The 20,021-nt window shown below is 41.0% G+C and overlaps 1 protein-coding gene across 28 annotated transcripts in view; it reads left to right on the forward strand.

The window, feature by feature from the left end:
- The window catches only part of ablim1b (actin binding LIM protein 1b), a 513,083-nt gene that overhangs the window by 246,982 nt on the left and 246,080 nt on the right, over positions 1 to 20,021 (forward strand). For all 28 annotated transcript variants that reach the window (XM_039775700.1, XM_039775776.1, XM_039775715.1 and 25 more), the window contains exon 2: positions 3,249 to 3,383. In XM_039775700.1, the coding sequence (XP_039631634.1) occupies positions 3,249 to 3,383 (135 nt within the window). The remainder of the gene's footprint in view (positions 1 to 3,248; positions 3,384 to 20,021) is intronic.

Here is a 20,021-nt window from a genome sequence, read left to right on the forward strand (position 1 = left end):
ACAGGTGATTTAAAATCTTGGACAGACAAACAAACAGCCACGTTTTATATAAGAAGATTTTACGCACTGAGCGTTTCCAGGTCTACAATCAAAACCTAATATTAGGCAAAGGGCACCTGTGTGAACAAATAACACATTTTTTTAATTTAATTAGCAAAGTTATTCATTGCCAAATGCCATTGTGTGAAAAAGTAGTTTAGTTAAATCAACATGATTAAAAGGATAATTGGTAGACAGCCTTGATATAAACTATACTTATTTTAACAGCGATTGTCAGAGTCAGGCTGACAGTACAGAGATATAAGAAGCAAAAAAAATTCCTGAAGAGATCAGAGAAAAATGTGGCTGGCATCTATCTGTGCGGAAGGGGCTACAAACTCACGTCAAGGCTATGGAATTTCTCTGAACAGTGAGAGCCAAACTCTTGAAATGGAAAAGCAGTGAATCGTCCCAGGAGTAGCCGGCCAGCCAAAATGACACCATGGGCGCAGCGTGAAATCATCCGAGGAAGTCACAAAGGATCATAAATAAACTTCCAAAGAATTGTAAACCTCAGTTTAACAGTAAAGGTCAATGTTCATGACTCCTCAATAAGAAAGACATCAGGCAAAAGTGGGCTTTATTGGAGAGCAGCATGGCAGAAAATATCGCTAACAAAGAAGAACAGACGTGCTTATATCTTATTTACCAGGAAGCACCCGGATGATCCCAGCCCTGTGGGGGAATATCCAATGGACAGGCGAGATAAACGTGTCACTTGTGTGATATACAAGGGTCTCAATCTATCGAGTGTAAAGCAAACTCTACATTCCAGAGTAAGAACATCATACTGATGTCAAGCATAATGGTGGGGATCCTGGGCTGCCTCAAGATATGGGTGATCTGCCCTTAATAAAGCAACCCTGAATCCTGCTCGATTTCTGAAAATTGTTAAGTTGAATGTCCACTCATCAGTCTGCAAGCTGGAGCTGAAATGTAGCTGGGCATACAGCAAGACAGTGGCGCAAAATACAAAAAGAAAGTCCACATCCGTGTTTTGTGTGGAGTGTAAAGCATCCTGTGTTGGCACTAAGTAAAATGAAGATAGAATAATAAATTAACAGAAGTCATAAGAGGGTAACAGCATTTTAACTTATTCTGTGTCTACACTACTATGTTTTCATTTAAAATGCAGACAATTGTCTCTGTTTTGGCCTCTCACCCATTTGAAATCCACGAGATTTTTGAAAATGTTCTCCAAAGTCAGTTACTTCTGAAAACACCAGCTCAGCATTGCAATGAGGACAGGTGGAGATGCAGACTTAATGAAAATGCAGACTAATAAAGCTCTGATTTGTTAGCACTTATTATGTAGCCCTTCTCTGACTGGGCTCTGCTCATTGCAACCTCTCACTCCCTTTCGGGTTCAACATGATGCCTTTATTCTGTTTAGCACTGCCAAGTCTTTTAACCACCACTTGTAAAAAACATTAGAAAAATTGCACTTTTGAAGTGTTTAACTTCCATCCATCCATTTATCCATCCATTATCCAACCCGCTATATCCTAACTACAGGGTCATGGGGGTCTGCTGCAGCCAATCCCAGCCAACACAGGGCGCAAGGCAGGAAACAAACCCCAGGCAGGACGCCAGCCCACCGCAGGTGTATAACTTTGTAAAGTATTATACTATATGTGCACTGTATTAATAAAGCTTACCATTCCCATGGCTGTGACCCACTGGGCATGTGCATGGCTTGTTCTTTATCCCACAAGCCATCCACTCCCTGCTGACCTTGACTGGATACCACAGCTCGTCCAAATGAACCTGACCAAAGTGACAGGTGTGGGTTTCTGCTGAACACGGTGTTTGCCAGCTGTTTTCTACAGAACATTAGACGATCTTTTGATGAACTGTAATGTGTCACATGCTGTATACACAAACCTTGCATCAGTGCTTTGCTACGCTCATCAAAAGTTCACTGGAACATTACGGCAGCCTAAAAATGAGCCAGAGCACAAACACATAGGCAAAGGGACAGGTGGAGGCAGCCGTTAAATCAATCATAGTTTACAATTATTTGCTTAGCAGGCTAACACTTTTATCCAATGCGACAATCGAGTGACATTAGGCCTCGGCCTGTTTGTTCAGCAAATGTAACAAAAGTGGATTGCTACAAGTGAAAAGATGTAATAACTAACACATTTACAATCATACAGCAGATTACAATCATTAAAGCAATTAAACTTAAACAAATTAACCAAGAATATAAAAATATTGCAGAGCAAAGTTTTTTTTTCCTGATCTTTTCACTTAGATATCCACAGAACAGATGGGATCGCTTCTTAAAATACATTGAGGGAGTCAGCAGTACGGATGGAGGTGGGCAGCCCATTCCACCAACTAGAAACTACTCAGGAAGAGAGTCTGGATTGAGGCATGATACCACTTAGAGATGGCATCACCAGACTCTGTTCACTGGCAGACCTGAGTGGTCGAGAAGGAGTACAGCACTTCACTAGTGTCTCCATATACTCAGGTGTGGACCCATTGATTACTCTGTAGGCAGGCATCAAGGATTTGAACTGAATGTGTGCTGCTACAGGAAGCCAATGTAGCGACCTGAAGAGACGGGTGACGTGTGTCACATGTGTCTGTCTTGGCTGGTTAAAGACAAGACGGTCTGCTGCATCCTCAATCATCCACAGTGGCTTGACAAAACACGTGGGTACTCCTGCCAGAAGTGGGTTGCTGTAGTCCATACGTGACAAGACCAAAGTTTGGACCAGAAGTTGTGCTGCATACTCTTTGAGTGCTACTGCACTAGCGCTGCTATGTCTTTTTTTGTAACATGGAGAGTAATACTGCACGCAGTATTCCAGAGGACGCATCTATAATCCACCTTATACTCCGCACAAATCCTCTTCAGATATTAAAGAATACAGGCTTCAAATTCTAAGTTTAGTAGTGTCAATAATCCAGCGAAAAAAGTGATAATTATCTAAATGCAGTACATCAGCGCACAGAGATGAGTGTTACATACTGTAAAAATTGCTGTTGTAACACTAGATGGTTCGGCGCTTTGAAATGGTGCTCATTCTTACAAGCGCTATAGTATATATAAGAAGCTAAGGACTTGATAGTGTCCAGCCTGTTCTACTGGTGGGGGTCACCTGGTGAAGGGTTTATGGAGGAAGAAAATGGGGCTAATGTATGATTATCAGCTGGAAGGGATGACTCAAAGTAATAACTTCTCTTCTTTGTTTCAGTGGCACATGCACAGGACACACACCACCACACAGAAAAACCAGTTATCCACTGTAGCAAATGTGGAGAACCATGCAAAGGAGAGGTGCTGCGAGTCCAGTCGAAACACTTCCATATCAAATGTTTCACCTGCAAAGGTAAGAAAACTCTTCATCTCTTCTGCTAAAAGGTGCTGTTCTCTAACGTGCCTCAGAGTTGAATGCAGATGGGACCAAATGCGATACACAAAGAAAAAGCCTCAGTGTACTTTAGTTTAAGGGCCTGTTAATGCAAGCATACAGTAGGTGTTGAGTTTGTGTGATGGTGGTTGGAGGCACAGACCCCCTTCAGTGGTACAACAATACCTGACGTTCACTTCCAGTCCTTTACCTCTTACTCTTGTGCTCCATCACAACCAGCTACAATGAAGAAAACCACCCTGTTAAAGTGAAAATGTAACTTAAAACACACATTCATAGCTTGTGAAGAACATGGAAATATTGTCTAACTTGTAAGTTTGGAATTACGAAACTGCAGAAAAATTATTTAAATTGGGTTAGCGGTTTATGTCAAAGTTATAATCATATGTGAGTAATAAATGCAGTAATTAGGTGATTATCTGCTTACTCATTTATAAACCGTAATAATTCTGGCCCTCTATAAACTATCAACAGTTAATGGAAGTAAATATTAATAGACATCTTCTTAATTGATTATGCACTGTAATGAATTTCTATGGTCATGCTAGCCAACCACTGACTGTGCTCTCGTGAGTTGAATATTTGTTCTTTTTGTATATGATTGGAGTCCATAATTGTGTGATCACCTTGCTGTGTTAGAACAATGAACACTACTTCTTTGATCTTCCTGGTTTACTGAGTTTTCTCAAGTAGATGTTTAATCCCACATTAACAAACTGGATGGCTTATTGAGCAACGGAATCATTGATGCAGCATGTAAGCTGGGCAGAACTACCAATTTTTGTGCTGTTCTCTTTATTTATCCCCTGTTTATGATGAAACATTTGAATCTCCATCAACTTTACCACACACATTTCATAAACATCTACTTCACTGTTTTGGAGTATTTTATGATTTTTGTGGAGCTTAGTGCTGATCATTGAAATTTACTGCAGTGTTTTTTTGCTGCAAATGTGTGGTGTTCACCGATGGCATTGATTGCTGAATATTTTCCTGGAAATTCATTGTGCCACCAGCTTAGGTGAACATTTTTTTCCAAGAGCCCCATGATGCTTTTCAAGGCCAATGTCATATCACAGATCTATAGCAGCCATGTGGAGATCTTTCACTTATGCCTACCGTATGATTGTTGCCAACTTGGCAACTTGGTCATTGCTGTGTTGCAAGCACATGAGGAAAAAAAGTTCCAGCCACTGAGATGTGCAGAAACCACCCCCTCCACTGAACAGTGTTGTACGATATTTTTTCTCGTCTCTAACTGCTCTTGTTTCTTACACTTGTGGTTATTTCATCCACCTGGGTTCTTTAATGGCAGTATGTGGGTCATTAGTGAACTTAAAAGGGTAAAAATGTGTCCCGAAGTCACTTAATTTAAGAAACACTGTAGATTTTAATAAAGTAGTTTAATAAATAAATAAATACATAAAAATAAAAACTTGCAGTATTGATAATAATAATACATTTTATTGAATAGGCACCTTTCTAAGCCCTCAAGGTCACCTTACAATGAAATTAAACAACATTAGTAAAATAAAAACAAAGAATGATAAATCATAAGCGAATAGTTAGCAAACAAAGATAATAGTCAGTTACAGTGCAAAATTCCTGAGTCGAGGAGCACTATGAGAGACTCTCGAGCTCCCATAGAACTGAGTTTGATGTGTTGTACAGAAAGTAGAGCTGCAGATGCGGATCTGAGTGAGCGAGAGGAGTGTAAGCCTGTAGGAGATCAGTGAGGTTGTGGAAAGCTTTAAATATTAAGAGTGGTATTTTGTATTGTATTCTGTAGTTAACAGGGAGCCAGCGACATGTACATGTACTGCCAATGTGTATAGCAATTTTTACAGTATGTAACACTCATTTCTGTGTGCTGGCACCACCGCACCGCATGGCTAATTATGCATGCAATGTAGTCATGTGGTCAGAAATTAACTCAAAACAAGCCTTGAAGGAGCCCTCCTCCTCCTCCAATTAAGAAAAAAAAACACAGGGCACAAAGTAAAATAATAAAAACAAATGCTTTATTACTATTTACAAGGCATTTCTTTATTCTGGCCATTTGTTGTATTTTGTTTGTGATTATCGTTTCTTCTGCATGTTTTGTTGTTTGAGGCATAGGGGCGCAGATCACATATTTGGCCACAATAATTGGCCCAGAATTGTTTCTTTTCCTGAGCCCTCATGGATTCTTGAAATACCACTGCACCATTATAATCCACTCTATACTAGTTCAGTTCCTCCTTCCCCATTGACCTCAACGCATTTTGTGGAGTTCGGCGAAGTTCACAAAAGTTTCAGTGATTTTGCCAGACTAGATGGGAAGTGAATTCAGTGGGGTTTATTCATCACTAGTGGTGCTAACTTTCCTATTACAACTTTCCAATGAAATTCCAATGAAATTCGTAAGCCCATTGCAGCACTTCCTGTGTGATTTTGGGCTATACAATATATTATTGTATTGTATATACAAAGCGTATATTTTAAGTTCCATGAACAATATGTAAATGAAGGTTTAGTGAAACTAGACATAATGTAGTTGTTTTTAGGCAATGCATGATTTTTGAATAGTTCCTCCATCACACCCTTCCCTTCCCATCACTTTAAGCAGAGTCAAACCTAAACAATATGCCAGATTGATTAGCAAGTCTATGCATGCAAACTTTTGTGAACTTTGACGCAGCTATATTGGAGTGAAGCAATTTTTGACTCTAAATTACAATTACATTTTTGAAATGTTGTTTCAGGTAGGACCAACAGCATCCTACATGCAGGACTTTGTGAAAATCGTTTCAGTCATTTTTGTGTCAATCGCGAGCAAACAAGCTGACTAACAGACTGACTAACATACATGATTAAATCAGTGTGTGTGCAAAACAAATCTCTCTATTATATAAAAATCCTGGGACGAGATGAGACTTTTTCAGAGAGATAATTTCAGGTCCCATGAGATGAGACTTTGTGCCAAGAGATTTAACTACGCCCATGATCCACTCACCTCTCATTCTTGTGAAAGCTATTGTCAGACACAGTGGCTGTGCTCTCAGTTCTTAGAAATTCCTCATTTTAATACAAGACATACAATCTATTCATTTCCTTCCATGTAGTCCTTTTCTGGACAATAATTTTATATGTTCTAGATGAAACGTCAACAACTAAATGATGAAGGGCAGCGCATGAAAAAGAGGCCCAAAAGCATTGGAGAGAAAAGAATTCAAAAAAGAACAATAATAATCTAAGTGCAAATTCGGAAAATAAGGAAAGTTGTATACAGCCCGGACCAAGTGGAATTGAAAACCTAACAGGTCCAAGTGGGGGCAGAAATAAAAGACAAAGAGTAGAAGACAAAGTAGAATGTTGGCGCAATACACATGCTGAGCAGGTTAGAGATTATGAAAGCAGTAAAATTCAAAAGTCTCAGAAAACTGATAGTAAAGATCGCATTAGAGCAAACAAACGTAAATTATTACTCGGTAAAATAACGGAACAGCGAAAAGAGATCGAATACAGTACACCCCCAAAGTTCGTGGGGGTTACATTCCTAGAACACCTGCGAATTGTGGAAAACAGCAAATTTTCGATGTGGTTAAAAAAATGCCTATTTTTATAGTTTAACACTAGAATTACCAGAGCCCAACCTTAAAACGCTTCGCACCTCTCCGTCAGCATCGTTTATCCTTTAAATGTGTCGATAAGCAGCAAACAGCAAGCAGTCTGCTATCACATCCCCCACCCTGCACAGTCTTCTCAGCTCAAGTCTGTTTACCTGTGTGTCAGTTGCTTAGAGTTGTATAGAGTGAGAAGTTAAGCAAAATGACACCTTTTATAAATACTATATCGTTATTTGGAACACTTGCATTTCATGTGTGTTCCGTGTCTACAACGATCTATGCACAGTAAACACATTGTTAAAACAGAAACGTTTTTCATGTTTTAGTAATAATTGACAAAAAGTAGACATGAAGTGTATAATGTTTGAAGCCTAAATTCCAAATATCAAAGAAACACTTTCACAAAAGAAACAAGAATAACAGAACAAATTCACTTTTTTCCAAGATTATAACCAAAGAAAAAGAAATCAGGTTAGTGTTTCTTGTTGTCCTAATGTGTAATGTGTAAATTACAGTAAATGGAGAAAAATAGCTTCTAGTTATGACCATTATGCGTAGAATTTCGAAATGAAACCTGCCCAACTTTTGTAAGGAAGCTGTAAGGAATGAGCCTTCCAAATTTCAGCCTTCTACCTACACGGGAAGTTGGAGAATTAGTGATGAGTCAGTCAGTCAGTGAGGGCTTTGTCTTTTATTAGTATAGATATATATGTATATATTGAGTATCAGAGGTGGGTAGTAACGAGTTATATTTACGCTGTTACATTTACTTGAGTAACTTTTAAAAAAAATTGTACTTCTGATAGTAGTTTTACTGCACCATACTTTTTAATTTTACTTGAGTACATTTGTGAAGAAGAAACGCTACTCTTACTCCGCTACTTTGGGCAACACTCGAATCGTTACTTTTTTTCCATTAGATAAAGTCTGACAGACAATTTTCAATCTGCCCTGTAGCATATGCTGTCAAGTTGCGCACATGCCTTCCATTGCGTCTCAACTGCGATTTTAGTTCCCTCTCCTTTCTCTTTCTCAGATCGCTTTTTGGAAGGAAGTCAGTTTCGTAGTTTTTATGAACAGTTTGAAAGTGCCTTTCTACATTTTCATTCTTTGGAATAGCAATGATAGATTGATAGATCAGTCAAACGCACTTCGGTTGTGACATTGTGAGAAAAAAAATCCTCTTCCAATTCCACATCCAGCCCATAAACAACAATTTATTTATTTTTTAAATCCCTTCTTTAGTCGATATAAATTGGAAGGCTAACTAGATCACAGCCGGAATTTTGCAGTAGCTCGCGTGCGGGATGACCAGTGTGTTAGAAGAATTCATCAATCTCAGACTGGCCGCCCTGTATGTCAATCAAGTGGCAAATGCCATTGGGAGGATATATGATAGACTAACGTTTAAAAAAAAAATATTTTGAATGCAACGCGATCTACCTGCATAACCTTTCCGATCTACCATTCAATTGCGTTTGACGCATTGGGCACCCCGATCTATCTTACACATTAGATATAACAAAGCACAAACAAAACAAACACAGTAAATCATGAAAAACATCAAATGTAGTGATGAAAATAGATAGTCCAGAGATCCTCACGTTGAATGGGAATGTAAAGATAGTCCTACCGGTAGTTCCTGAAATGGTGAAGACGGGTGGACAGGTTCAGGAGCGCTCCTTTCTTTGCAGGATGGCTATGAATCCACTTAAAGTCCTCAAGTACACAGGCATCCGGCAGACTATCCAAACGCATGAAACGATCCAGGACAAAACAAATAAGTACAGGTAACCCAACAGAAGGCAGACATGCAGGAACTTCTAACACAAATTACAAAAACTTTTTTTTTGCTTTTGGTCACCGGCCCCCATTTTAAAAGACATCCTTTGACCCCCAACAGCTCCAGCACCCTCAGCAGAAGACCAATCAGAGTCACTGCAGGGACTGTTGGGAGTTGCAGTTTCAAATTCTATTGGCTACTTTCACCATCCCAAGCCATGTTTTCCTCTACAGTTGCTTCCTGTTCTCTCTACAGTAGAGTATTGCCACGAAAAAAGGCATAAAAATTGTGGAGGATATTTGCGGTTTCCGCTAACAATTATTAGATAGGTTCTAAGGAAAAATCCACGAATGACTGAGGCAGCAAACTCTGAACTGCAACTTTGTGGGGGGTCTACTGTATATGGACATAGGTGATATGACAGAAGATTGTTTGGCTTTAAAGTTTACGTCGGAAACTTGTAGATTGTCTAATTTGTGTTGCCATCATGGAAACGTAGTGTTTCTTCCCAATGAAGAGGCGTATCCGCGAGAAATAAAAGATTTGTTATAAGGTGAAAGTGAAATCCACAAACACTACAGGCAAAATATCCAAATCTACAATAATCTGTTCGCATTTGCATCATTCAATGCTCAAAACGTAGATTTACACAATTCAGGACCATACGCTATGAGAATTTGTGGTCCCGCAACAATTAAAGCTACTACAAGGTTAATTTCAAAGAAAACAAAATTTGGACAGGATTATGTTTACGACGATGGAGAAGAGATGCAACATTGAATCAAAAGAGTTAAACGATCGGACGTATTAGAAATTCTACAGCCAATAATGGATACAAATCCATGCTTCCAAAAGTATCGCACTTTACACAAAATTTATCTGGAAGACACGGACAAAGAAGTTTTCTTGGATTTCTATATGAATCATAGGGCCCGCATGGGGGTTGGTGAGTGAAGCGAGCAGGGGACAGAACCTCAGTAAATAACATAAAAATGACAGACAGACAAGGTATTACAGTTTAATGTGTGTAGATGAGCTACGTAGCTATATAAGGTCTATGATGAAATTGATGAGACTGATTAAAATTAACAAATGTCATGGATGGACTGGCATCCTGCCCGTGATGGCCACTGTTAGTATAATGGAAGGAGATGAAGAGAGGCATGACATTCCCCGTCTCTGTCAGGAAGCTGGCATGGAGGTCTACTGACACAGATGCAATGCTGGGGGAGGCATCTTGGCAACAAGGAATGGAAATCAGTAACCCGGCTGTGAGGTGAGAAGAAATGTGGGACCGTGGACCATTGGCTCCCATGGCCATGTTGTTCCTGGTACATGGGATGGAATCATCCTTCCTGGTAGCCCCTGTCTGGACACCCCTAGGGCAGCTTGGGAACTGTGGTTCTATAGGGCTGTAATGTTGGGTTCAATGGGTGCCACTAAGGGGAGCAGTTCACCTGACCAGGAAGTGCTTTCTGGAGACAATGGTTTTGGCATCAGAACTACTCCCGCGTCTGCTTTAAAATGGCATCATCCATTGGGCCCAGGGAGAGGGAGTCGGCTGTGGAGAAAGGACAAAAGAAGTGTGAATTACTGTCATTTTATTGGGGATGGAGAAGACAGCTTTGCTGCAAAATAAAGTACACAGTGCTTGGTTAGAGTTTACATACAATATTGGAAAAAATGTTCTGGAGTTGTAAGCCCCAGAGCCTTGGCTTTTACCAGATGAGGCAGTTGACCTTTCTTGAGCAATATCCTGCTCAGAGGCATGTACTGCAACAGCCCGAGAGGAAGAGCAGATAAAAGGAAAAATGATTTGAGCAACTCTTAAGAAATAATTGAGGGTGAGTTCAATTTGAGTCTGCTTTCTCTGCTTCTTTTTCCAGTTGCGTTTCATTAAAGGTCAGTATATAATGGATGCTTCTCTCTTTAATCAAATCTGATTACGGTTTCCATTGGCAGTTGATCCTTTGAAATGTTCTGTAGCAGCTGTCTGTTCTGTTAGCTTTACTACATAAAAGTGTGCTTAGCCTCGTCAGCCTGCTGCATGCACCGTGTACCTGAATTGACAGGAGCGTCTTACTATTGTTAAGATAAGCATGGGGGTGACGGGCACTGAACGTGTGTCCTGTCCCTGCTTTGGTGGCTCCAGGGGTGAGGCTGATTTCTGCCAGACAGAGTCTGTTATAGGACGAGAGATTTTAAGCTCAGGATTGACTGTGTATTCTGTAGCAGCACTGATAGGAATTAAAAGTAACACTTTTTAAGAAGAAAGCTCTCATTCTGTTATCCTGGATATCCAGTATATGCTACCAAAATCAGGTGTATAAATACGCACAAACGTAAAAAGCAAAACTGATCAGCAGGCTCAGATCTTGGGTGTTAAAGAGATTAGGAAGCTTCAGTTAAACGGCTTTAACTTGGTGGCTGAGGTGCTTTTGCTCTTTGACTGATGACAGGATTCTGATATGGTCACTGTAACCGTTCAGCTTTGGGTTGTTATAACTTGAAAGCTGGATGATAGAAATAAAAAATAAAGGAAACTTAGCAGTTTGCTTTCAGATAAAGCAGAATCTCCCATGTTCTGGCCAAAAAAAGGAAGAGATGAATGCCTGTTGCGGTTTAAGGTTTTATCACTGTTCTCATTTCTTTTCTTGCCATTCACACCCATGGGTGTTGTATGAGGCTATGGCCACAGTATTCAGTTTTATAATGGTCTTTACGTTGAAAGGAATTACATAAAGTACTTTTTATAATCAGTTTTCTATTCATGAAATTGGTATGTAGAAGTAATACAGCAGCTAAAATTCAGATTAACAAACAAAATGGAGAACTCAAAACCCTCTCATCACTGTATGTGCTCAGTACGTGTTACATAATTGAAGCATTAGAAAGCCAAAACACAATTGTTTAGGGCGGTCCAGTGAGTACAGAGCTGGAGACTGACCCTGCTCTCTCCTGAACCTCGTGGCCGGTGGCCCTGGACTAATGCGTTTCATTCCAACCATTCTCTTGGTGTTATTTGGGTGTTGTTTTTTGGAAGTGCATTTTATTGTTTCTGCTTTCTTCTATTAATTGATTGCTTATATGGGAATGTGTGAAAAAAACTGAATCAGGAAGGTGTAAAGAGTTGGGGTCCAAAAGGCTTATCCCCCATTTAATGAAATGAAGCAGTAGAAGTTGGTGGGTACAAAAGGGCACCACTGGCAATGCCTACAACACCAAGTGAGACAGCGCTAGAAGTGGTTATCAGACATGGCGAGGTTGTGCTGGCAGCCTTTTTAAATTCTAGTGGATGTCCCTTGCGGCTCTGCCCGTGTAGTAATTAAACAGGACAAACTTTAAAAATCAATAAACAAACAGGTATCGCTAGCTAAGTGGTGGCAAGGTATGCTCCAAAATGTGGCGACAGGTAGGCCGACTTGAACAGAGACTGGCGCTGAGTGAGGTGGGCTGCACCTGGCTCCCCACTCCTGATGTCATGCTTCACCCTCCCCTCGGCCCCCAGCCTCTGTCTCAGATTAGCGTGAATAAATCACTCTTGCAAGCAAACTATGATACTTAGGGCAAAATAGTAGTAAGTAGTTCTCTTGTGAATAGTGGACAGTCAGACAGACGTTGGATTTTACATATATAGAGATGAGAGGAGATGAAGGTGGAGTGACAGATGGAGTCAAGATTTGTGATCTTCTTCCAGGTTAGCCATGTTGGGTCAGTGGAGGTGGACACGTATGTACTCCCCTAATTTCCAGGGAATCCTTTATTTAAGTGCCAACAACTGCTTTTGCCAGACTGTTTGCAAGACTGAGCTCGCTCAAAATCAAGTAGACAGTATGGCTTAATGGTTAATACTCATTGTGTTTACTTCACCTCTGACTCCCTAAGTGACTTTAATCAAGTTGGCTGGTGGTCCATTTCTGAAAACTGCATAGAAACTTCATATTTGTCACAGCGTTCACTTTAAACGTACAGCATATAAATAAATATAACATGTTAATGCTATTACATTATAACCTGCAGCTCACTTCTAGTACTGTTTGTCTCTGTTTCACTTTCCAATGTTATATTTATGGAGCACTCTTGCTAACGGGGAGATCAGCCGAACTACTCAGCTCCTTCATCTTTAAAAACAGCTCAATCGTTTGACGAGAGAAGTGTGACACTAATAGGTGACCTTGCTACTTTTACACTTCATTTCTGAGAAGTGGTGTTAAGCGTAAGTCTCATCTGTTGGTGGGACGTGTCATTGTCAGGCCTGACACAAGGCACACTAACAACACCCTGGCTGGGAGGAATTCCAGTGCCCCCCTCAGAAGCTGGCTCATTAGTTCTGTCTGATCCACTGTGTGTTGAAAGTGTTGCTGTACATGAGGGACTTGGAACAAAACAACGGCGAAGAGTAGAATACACTGAGGACTGACGTGCAGGCTTTGTTATTTAGTATCACAAGGCTGGTGTGGCGCTCTGAGACCCGGGCAAAATCAACCGGAATGTTCAAGCAAATTATAGAGAAAAACCCGATCTAAATCCCTTAAAAATCCAATTTCTTTTTCTTGGTTTTATTGGACGAAGGGCAGAGGGGTATAGAGACAAAACCTGTAAAATGTCCAGGCTTCCATATTACAGGAAGGTATTGCCAAGCAATGCATACCTGGCCATAAAGAAGGCAGATAAATGACCAGTGTACTCTGTGACCTGTCATGGGTCAGGATCAGGATCTTTGTTTTTGATTTTTTTTTTCATAAATTCACTTCTAAAAATTATTTTGACCTTGTTTTAGACATCAAGGAATCTTGTAGTCACATGTCTTTTGGTGCTTGGTATTTTGTTAGCTGTATTCGAATTTAATGTGTGAAGCATCTGTTGTGATAGCCATGTCTGTCTGTCCACAGGAACAACGCGGCCCCCCCACAGACCAATTTTGTTGAGCTGTAGCACACTTATTCTTCAAGGAAATGTGTTGAGACAATTCAGTTTTCATTTAGATATCTCAAACAGATTGCACCATGCAAAGTTTTAAAATCCCTTTTAAAGGCAAAGGCAAATTTAAGAACTTGTCTATCCTAAAAACACGTAATGTCTGCAGATTTGTCAGCTGCACATTCATGCTGTAAATCTCCCATTCCATCACATCCCAAAAGTGTTGTGTTAGATTCAGATTCAGTGGACTCATTTGTCATATTTATGAACCAGTCTGAGATGACTTTTGCTTTGTGATGTGGTGCATTATCATGCTGGAAGTAGCCATCAAAAGATGTGAAAATTGTGTCTATGAAGGGATGCGTATGGCCAGTAATAATACTCACGTAGGCCATAGCATTTGAGCGATGATTGGTTGGTATCAACAGAGTGTGCCAAGAAAACATTCTCCACATCATTACAACACCACCACCACCGGCCTGGACTGTTGAGACAAGGCAAGTTAGGTGTGCGGATTCATGGTGTTGGCGCAAAATTCTGACCCTACCATCTGTTTGCCTTAGCCGAAGTTTTTTCCAGTCTTTAATTGTCCAGTTTTGTTGTGCCTCTGCTCACTGTAGCCTCAGCTTTCTGTTTTTGGCTGACTGGAGTGGAGCCCAACGTGGTCTGTTGCTGTTGTAGCCAATCTGCCTGAATTTTAAATGTGTTGTGCTTTCTGAGATGCGTTTGTGCTCACCATAGTTGCACAGAGTGGTTATCTGTGTTACTGTGGCCTTTCTGTCTGCTTAGACCAGTCTGTCCTCTCTTACAACAAGGCATTTGTGATCGCAAACCTGCAGATCACTGGATATTTTTTGTTTTTCGTACCATTCTGAATAAACTTTAGAGACTTTTTTGCATGCCTCGCAGTTAGGAGACCCGGGTTCGCTTCCCGGGTCCTCCCTGCGTGGAGTTTGCATGTTCTCCCCGTGTCTGCGTGGGTTTTCTCCGGGCGCTCCGGTTTCCTCCCACAATCCAAAGACATGCAGGTTAGGTGGATTGGTGGTTCTAAATTGGCCCTAGTGTGTGCTTGGTGTGTGGGTGTGTTTGTGTGTGTCCTGCGGTGGGTTGGCACCCTGCCCAGGATTGGTTCCTGCCTTGTGCCCTGTGTTGGCTGGGATTGGCTCCAGCAGACCCCATGACCCTGTATTCGGATTCAGCGGGTTAGAAAATGGATGGATGGATGGATGGATGGACTTTTTTGCATGATTATATGCATTGTGCTGGTGCCACATGATTGGCTCATTAGATAATTGTATGGATAAGCAGATGTTCCTAATAATTTGAAAAGTGAGTATATAAAGGTCATACCGTCAGTTATCTGTGTGTGATGCGACAGAGCAAATAGCCCAAGGTAGCCCAAAGTGGTTTTCAGGAAACCAGGAGGCATCTATTAATTTACCAGACACCTCCTCATCATCATCTAGCAGTTGCTGCAGTTCACTGCTGTTTGGTGTGTTCAACTCTCATCAGGTACATGTGGCCACCATGACACCACCTCCTCAACGAAAAACAGGTGTGGATGATAGATGGGCTAAAGTGTGTGGTCCCTTTGTGCTGTGAAGGGGCAACATAAGGTGGATACCACTGGACAGAGAATACCTTCACTGAGCATAGTTTATACTTCTATAATAATTTTATTTGTAAACACTAATTAATTAAGAAACCCACCTAATCAGTCACACAATGAACAACAGTGTAATTTAGACCTGTCGCATTATGGTGTAATTTTTATGAAAAGAATCAAAGAGTTTTGTACTTGGTGGAGCATATTCATTCATGGTGGGGGACATGTGCTGATACAAAGCATTACCGTACCCACCACACAATGATCCACTCAGATTGGGACCTGAGTGCAGTCGTGCAACCAGTGACACCTCTGCCCCACACTGGAACATACAAATAAAAGAAATAGGAGTGGAGTCACTCAGGTACACCAGTTGTATATTTATAAAGAAGTGAGATGGATATCAACACAAACCTGAGTGAACCAAAGAGAATGAGGCCCCACTGGTGGTCCTGCACTTTCTATCCCAAGGCGCAATACACGTACCACAAAGTCTTCACAAGTTGGAGCAGAGGCTGGCGAGCCCACAGACTAACGGTTTAGAGATCAATTGCGTAAACTGCACTATGAAAAAGGCTTTCAGATCTGCACTATAAGGTGTTCTGCAATTAAAGAACAATTGTCTCCCAGGAAGAGCAACACATATCTTTATTAAGATTATTCAAAGTATGTTTTTGACAAAACTCAAACTATGAACAGTGTGCCGGCCTCACAAGGTCATATGTTTTGAAAATTGTTAAAAGTAATCATTGAAATTACATTAACATCCACTGTGGAGTCTGGTGTACACCAAATTAGATAATTGAAGATAATAAATCAGAAATGGGGACTTGCAGTTCTTCAGAGTCTCCTTATAATACAAGCTAAGCATGAATGGCCCTTCCATTCGGCATCTGCATTCATTAATAAAGTTAGGAGACCCTCCCTGCTGTCACGCCAGCTCCATGTTACATAAGGACCATCTGCCATTGCTGCATTCTACTTGTGCAGCATCAGAGTGGGGGAGTTATAAATAACGAAGACTTGGGAGTGAATGAAAAGGCAGCCGAAAGTCATTCATGGAGGATACGTAAACCTGCTTGTCTTGCACCGCTCTCAGATAATGTGCCATTGTGTTTAACTTGTACAGTATACATGAAGCAGACCTAATGGACATATTCAGGTCATGTGGGTGGCTGCCCTCTTGACCAGCACTGCCAGCTGGGATGGCTTACCGATACGGCAGGTGGCCTCCATTTGTGCTGGATGTTGGGATGACCTAAACAGAGAAAAGTGTTGCTAATTATAGTGTCGGCGACAACCAAAATCAGCCTGCAGTTCCTTTTTTGCTTGTATTGATATTTCACTTTACGAAGCTCATCTAGTCACAAGGAACAAGATCATTTAGTTACGAGTTTCAATAATGAACAGAAATCAGTCATTCATCGGTTTATGCAAAAATTGTAATTCACATACATCCGTGTCAACCAAGATTATTAAAAGTGTATCGAGGAGACAGGCCGGACTGTGAACAACGTTATCAAGCACAGGCCCTGGTAGGTTAGATATTTTGGGCGTGGCGTACACTCTGACCCTGTTTCTCTTGACTGATTTAGAAGGCACATCGGCCTAAGCTTGTCTCCAGCGAGGAAGAGAGTTGCCATTGTCATTGGAATTAGAAAAATGATTGTAATAATAAACAAAAAATAATCATTTTTAGCAAGCCAAAAGTAACTTAGTAGCTAGATCAGTGGCCAGATATACTAATTGAGGAAATCAAATAAACTAAGAGAGAAAGAGAAGAAAAAGATTTATAAACTGAAGAGGGAACGCACACCACTTAACAAACACTGTGTGGAAAATTAGGCCAAGACTAATTCTGCTGAAACAATTATGAAATTACAAACCAAAGAAAACGACTTGTAATACCCAAAAAAATGCAAAAATACCCCAAAACCACACAGAACAGAAAAAACCAAACCAAGCAATATGTTAACATTAAACAAACCAGCAGTGTAGCTTCGTCTGTAGCTCTGCTCTGAGTTGACAGAAGTGGACCCCAGCACAATTTCTGCTGCTGCTACTGCCGTCCGTCTGTTTCACGGTCATTAGGAGACGCCCTTCGGCACACCCCTGTTGTAAAGAGCTGCTCTTTGAGTATTTGTGGCCTTTCTTTTAGTTCAATCGAGTCTGACCGCTATTCTCTGACTTCTCTCATTCATAAATTGTTTTTGCCCACCGGACGGCTGCCCCCACCCCCGGATGTTTTGTGTTTATCTTGAGAGCACAGTGTGTGAAACTCCCAGCTGCTTCTGACAGGCTGGAACGACACTCATTCCATGGTCAAAGTTACTTGGAACACATGTCTGAGCCTTTCACACCACCGCTAGACCTCGTCACCATGTCCGCATGCTACTGTATATCCAGGAGACTGAGCTGGAGCCTCATGATGGGCTTCTTGCAGGAGAAGACTACTAAAGTTAATGAGCAAGTAGACCTAATAAAATGGCCGCCAAGTGTCATGTCTAATGTAAAGTGAAATGCTTTTCCAGCAAAAACCAAATACTTTAAATATGTAGTTAAATACTGGTGGCGTCTCAGACACCCCAGACACAACACATAGACACAAATTCTGGATTCTATAAGCACTTTTATTTTGTTAAATACATTTTCAAAGGCTTCTACAGACAATAATAAGGCAATTCTGCTTTTGCTGCACACTTTGCCTCTCCCTGTCTTCCTTCATTGAGCTTTGTCCCCTTCCTTTCCCGATTCCCTCAACCCCTGATGAGGTGGAGCAACTTCTTTTATGCCAGACCCAGTGTAATACAGCATCCAGGCAGCCATTGCAGGTCAGGCAGAAGCTCCTTAAGACAGGGGAGCTTCCCTCTGACTGCAGGGCCACCCATTGGATTTACAGCACTCAAGCAGCTCTGTGGGTGGGATGCTGCCAACTGAAACACTGGGGAAGCACATGGCCGCAGGAAGTGGTCTCCAATATGGTTTCATCCCAAAAGGGTGAGGGGACGCTCACCATCTAGCCAGGATGCCCATCCCTCCATTAGAACCACCTGTTTTAAAGGCCATCCTTTCCAGTTAGGATCCCAAAGGATGCTGTGTTTAAAGGCCAGAAATATGTGAAGGACAAAGAAAAGAAAAGTTGCAAAAATGGCGATGGTTGCTGCCTCATAATGTTTCCAGGTTGTGGAGGTCCATACTTGATAGAAGCAGGTTCCTGAACGAATGCTGACTTCTTGTTGGTATTCATCTGAAATACCCAGGAGAGGCAGGACAAGTGATGATCTGGTGGATGTGACATCAGGGGTATTCCGTGTCTTCTCCTCCACTCTAGCAATGGAGACAGAGAACAGGCTAGTAACTTTGCCCCATCTGTATGCCTCCCTCTATGTTTTCTCCTCAACCAAAACCTATGAACCTCTCCCCATGTTTGCGTGTGTGACAATAAATATAAATACAGTATACAAATTCACACTTGAGGTTCAATACGCTTGTCCCAGTGCTTCTTCCATTTCTGGAGACATTTCATGTACTTACTGTTTGTCACCATGTCCAGAGCCTATTGTGTAGTGGCATACTGCAAGTGCACTGTCATGAAGCAGAATGCCGCTGCTCCACACGTTGTTTTCGTGATGTTTACCAACAGACACCTGAGCAGTTTAGTGCAATGTTGCTGTTATTGGAGAAACTCTTTATTAACACGTCACTTAATGCCGGAAAACATAACAACAACAACAACATTTATTTATATAGCACATTTTCATACAAACAGTAGCTCAAAGTGCTTTACATATTAAAGAATAGAAAAATGAAAGACATAATTATAAAAAATAAATCAACAATAACATCGAATAAGAGTAAGGTTCAATGGCCAGGGGGGACAGAAAAAACAAAAAAAAACTCCAGACGGCTGGAGAAAAAATAAAATCTGTAGGGATTCCAGACCATGAGACCGCCCAGTCCCTCTGGGCATTCTACCTAACATAAATGAAACAGTCCTCTTTGGATTTAGGGTTCTCACGGAAGGGCTTGATGATGATGATGGCCACGTAGACTTCTTCCTTTTAATCCGTCCATCATTGTTGGAGCATCATGAAGCTTTGAGTAGGTGGAGGTGGCGCAGGCCACCACCACAAAGAAACCGGAAAAAGAAACAGAAAAGAGAGTAGGGGTCAGTACCGATTTTAGAGCCACCATGAATAGTTGTTATGATGAATTGAACTTACAGAGTATCAGGATTAAGTTAAATTACGATTAAAATGAAGTTATAAAAAGGCCATGTTAAAGTAATGTGTTTTCAGCAGTTTTTTAAAGTGCTCCACTGTATCAGCCTGGCGAATTCCTATTGGCAGGCTATTCCAGATTTTAGGTGCATAACAGCAGAAGGCGCCTCACCACTTCTTTTAAGTTTTGTTCTTGGAATTCTAAGGAGACACTCATTTGAGGATCTGAGGTTACGATTTGGAATATAAGGCGTCAGACATTCCGATATATAAGATGGGGCGAGATTATTTAAGGCTTTATAAACCATAAGCAGAATTTTAAAGTCAATTCTGAATGACACAGGTAACCAGTGTAGTGACGCTAAGACTGGTGTGATGTGTTCTGATTTTCTTTTCCTAGTTAGGATTCTAGCAGCTGCATTCTGCACTCGTTGCAAACGATTTATATCTTTTTTGGGT

Source organism: Polypterus senegalus, chromosome 1, assembly GCF_016835505.1.
Source record: "Polypterus senegalus isolate Bchr_013 chromosome 1, ASM1683550v1, whole genome shotgun sequence".
In the NCBI taxonomy this organism is placed as follows: Eukaryota; Metazoa; Chordata; class Cladistia; order Polypteriformes; family Polypteridae; genus Polypterus; species Polypterus senegalus.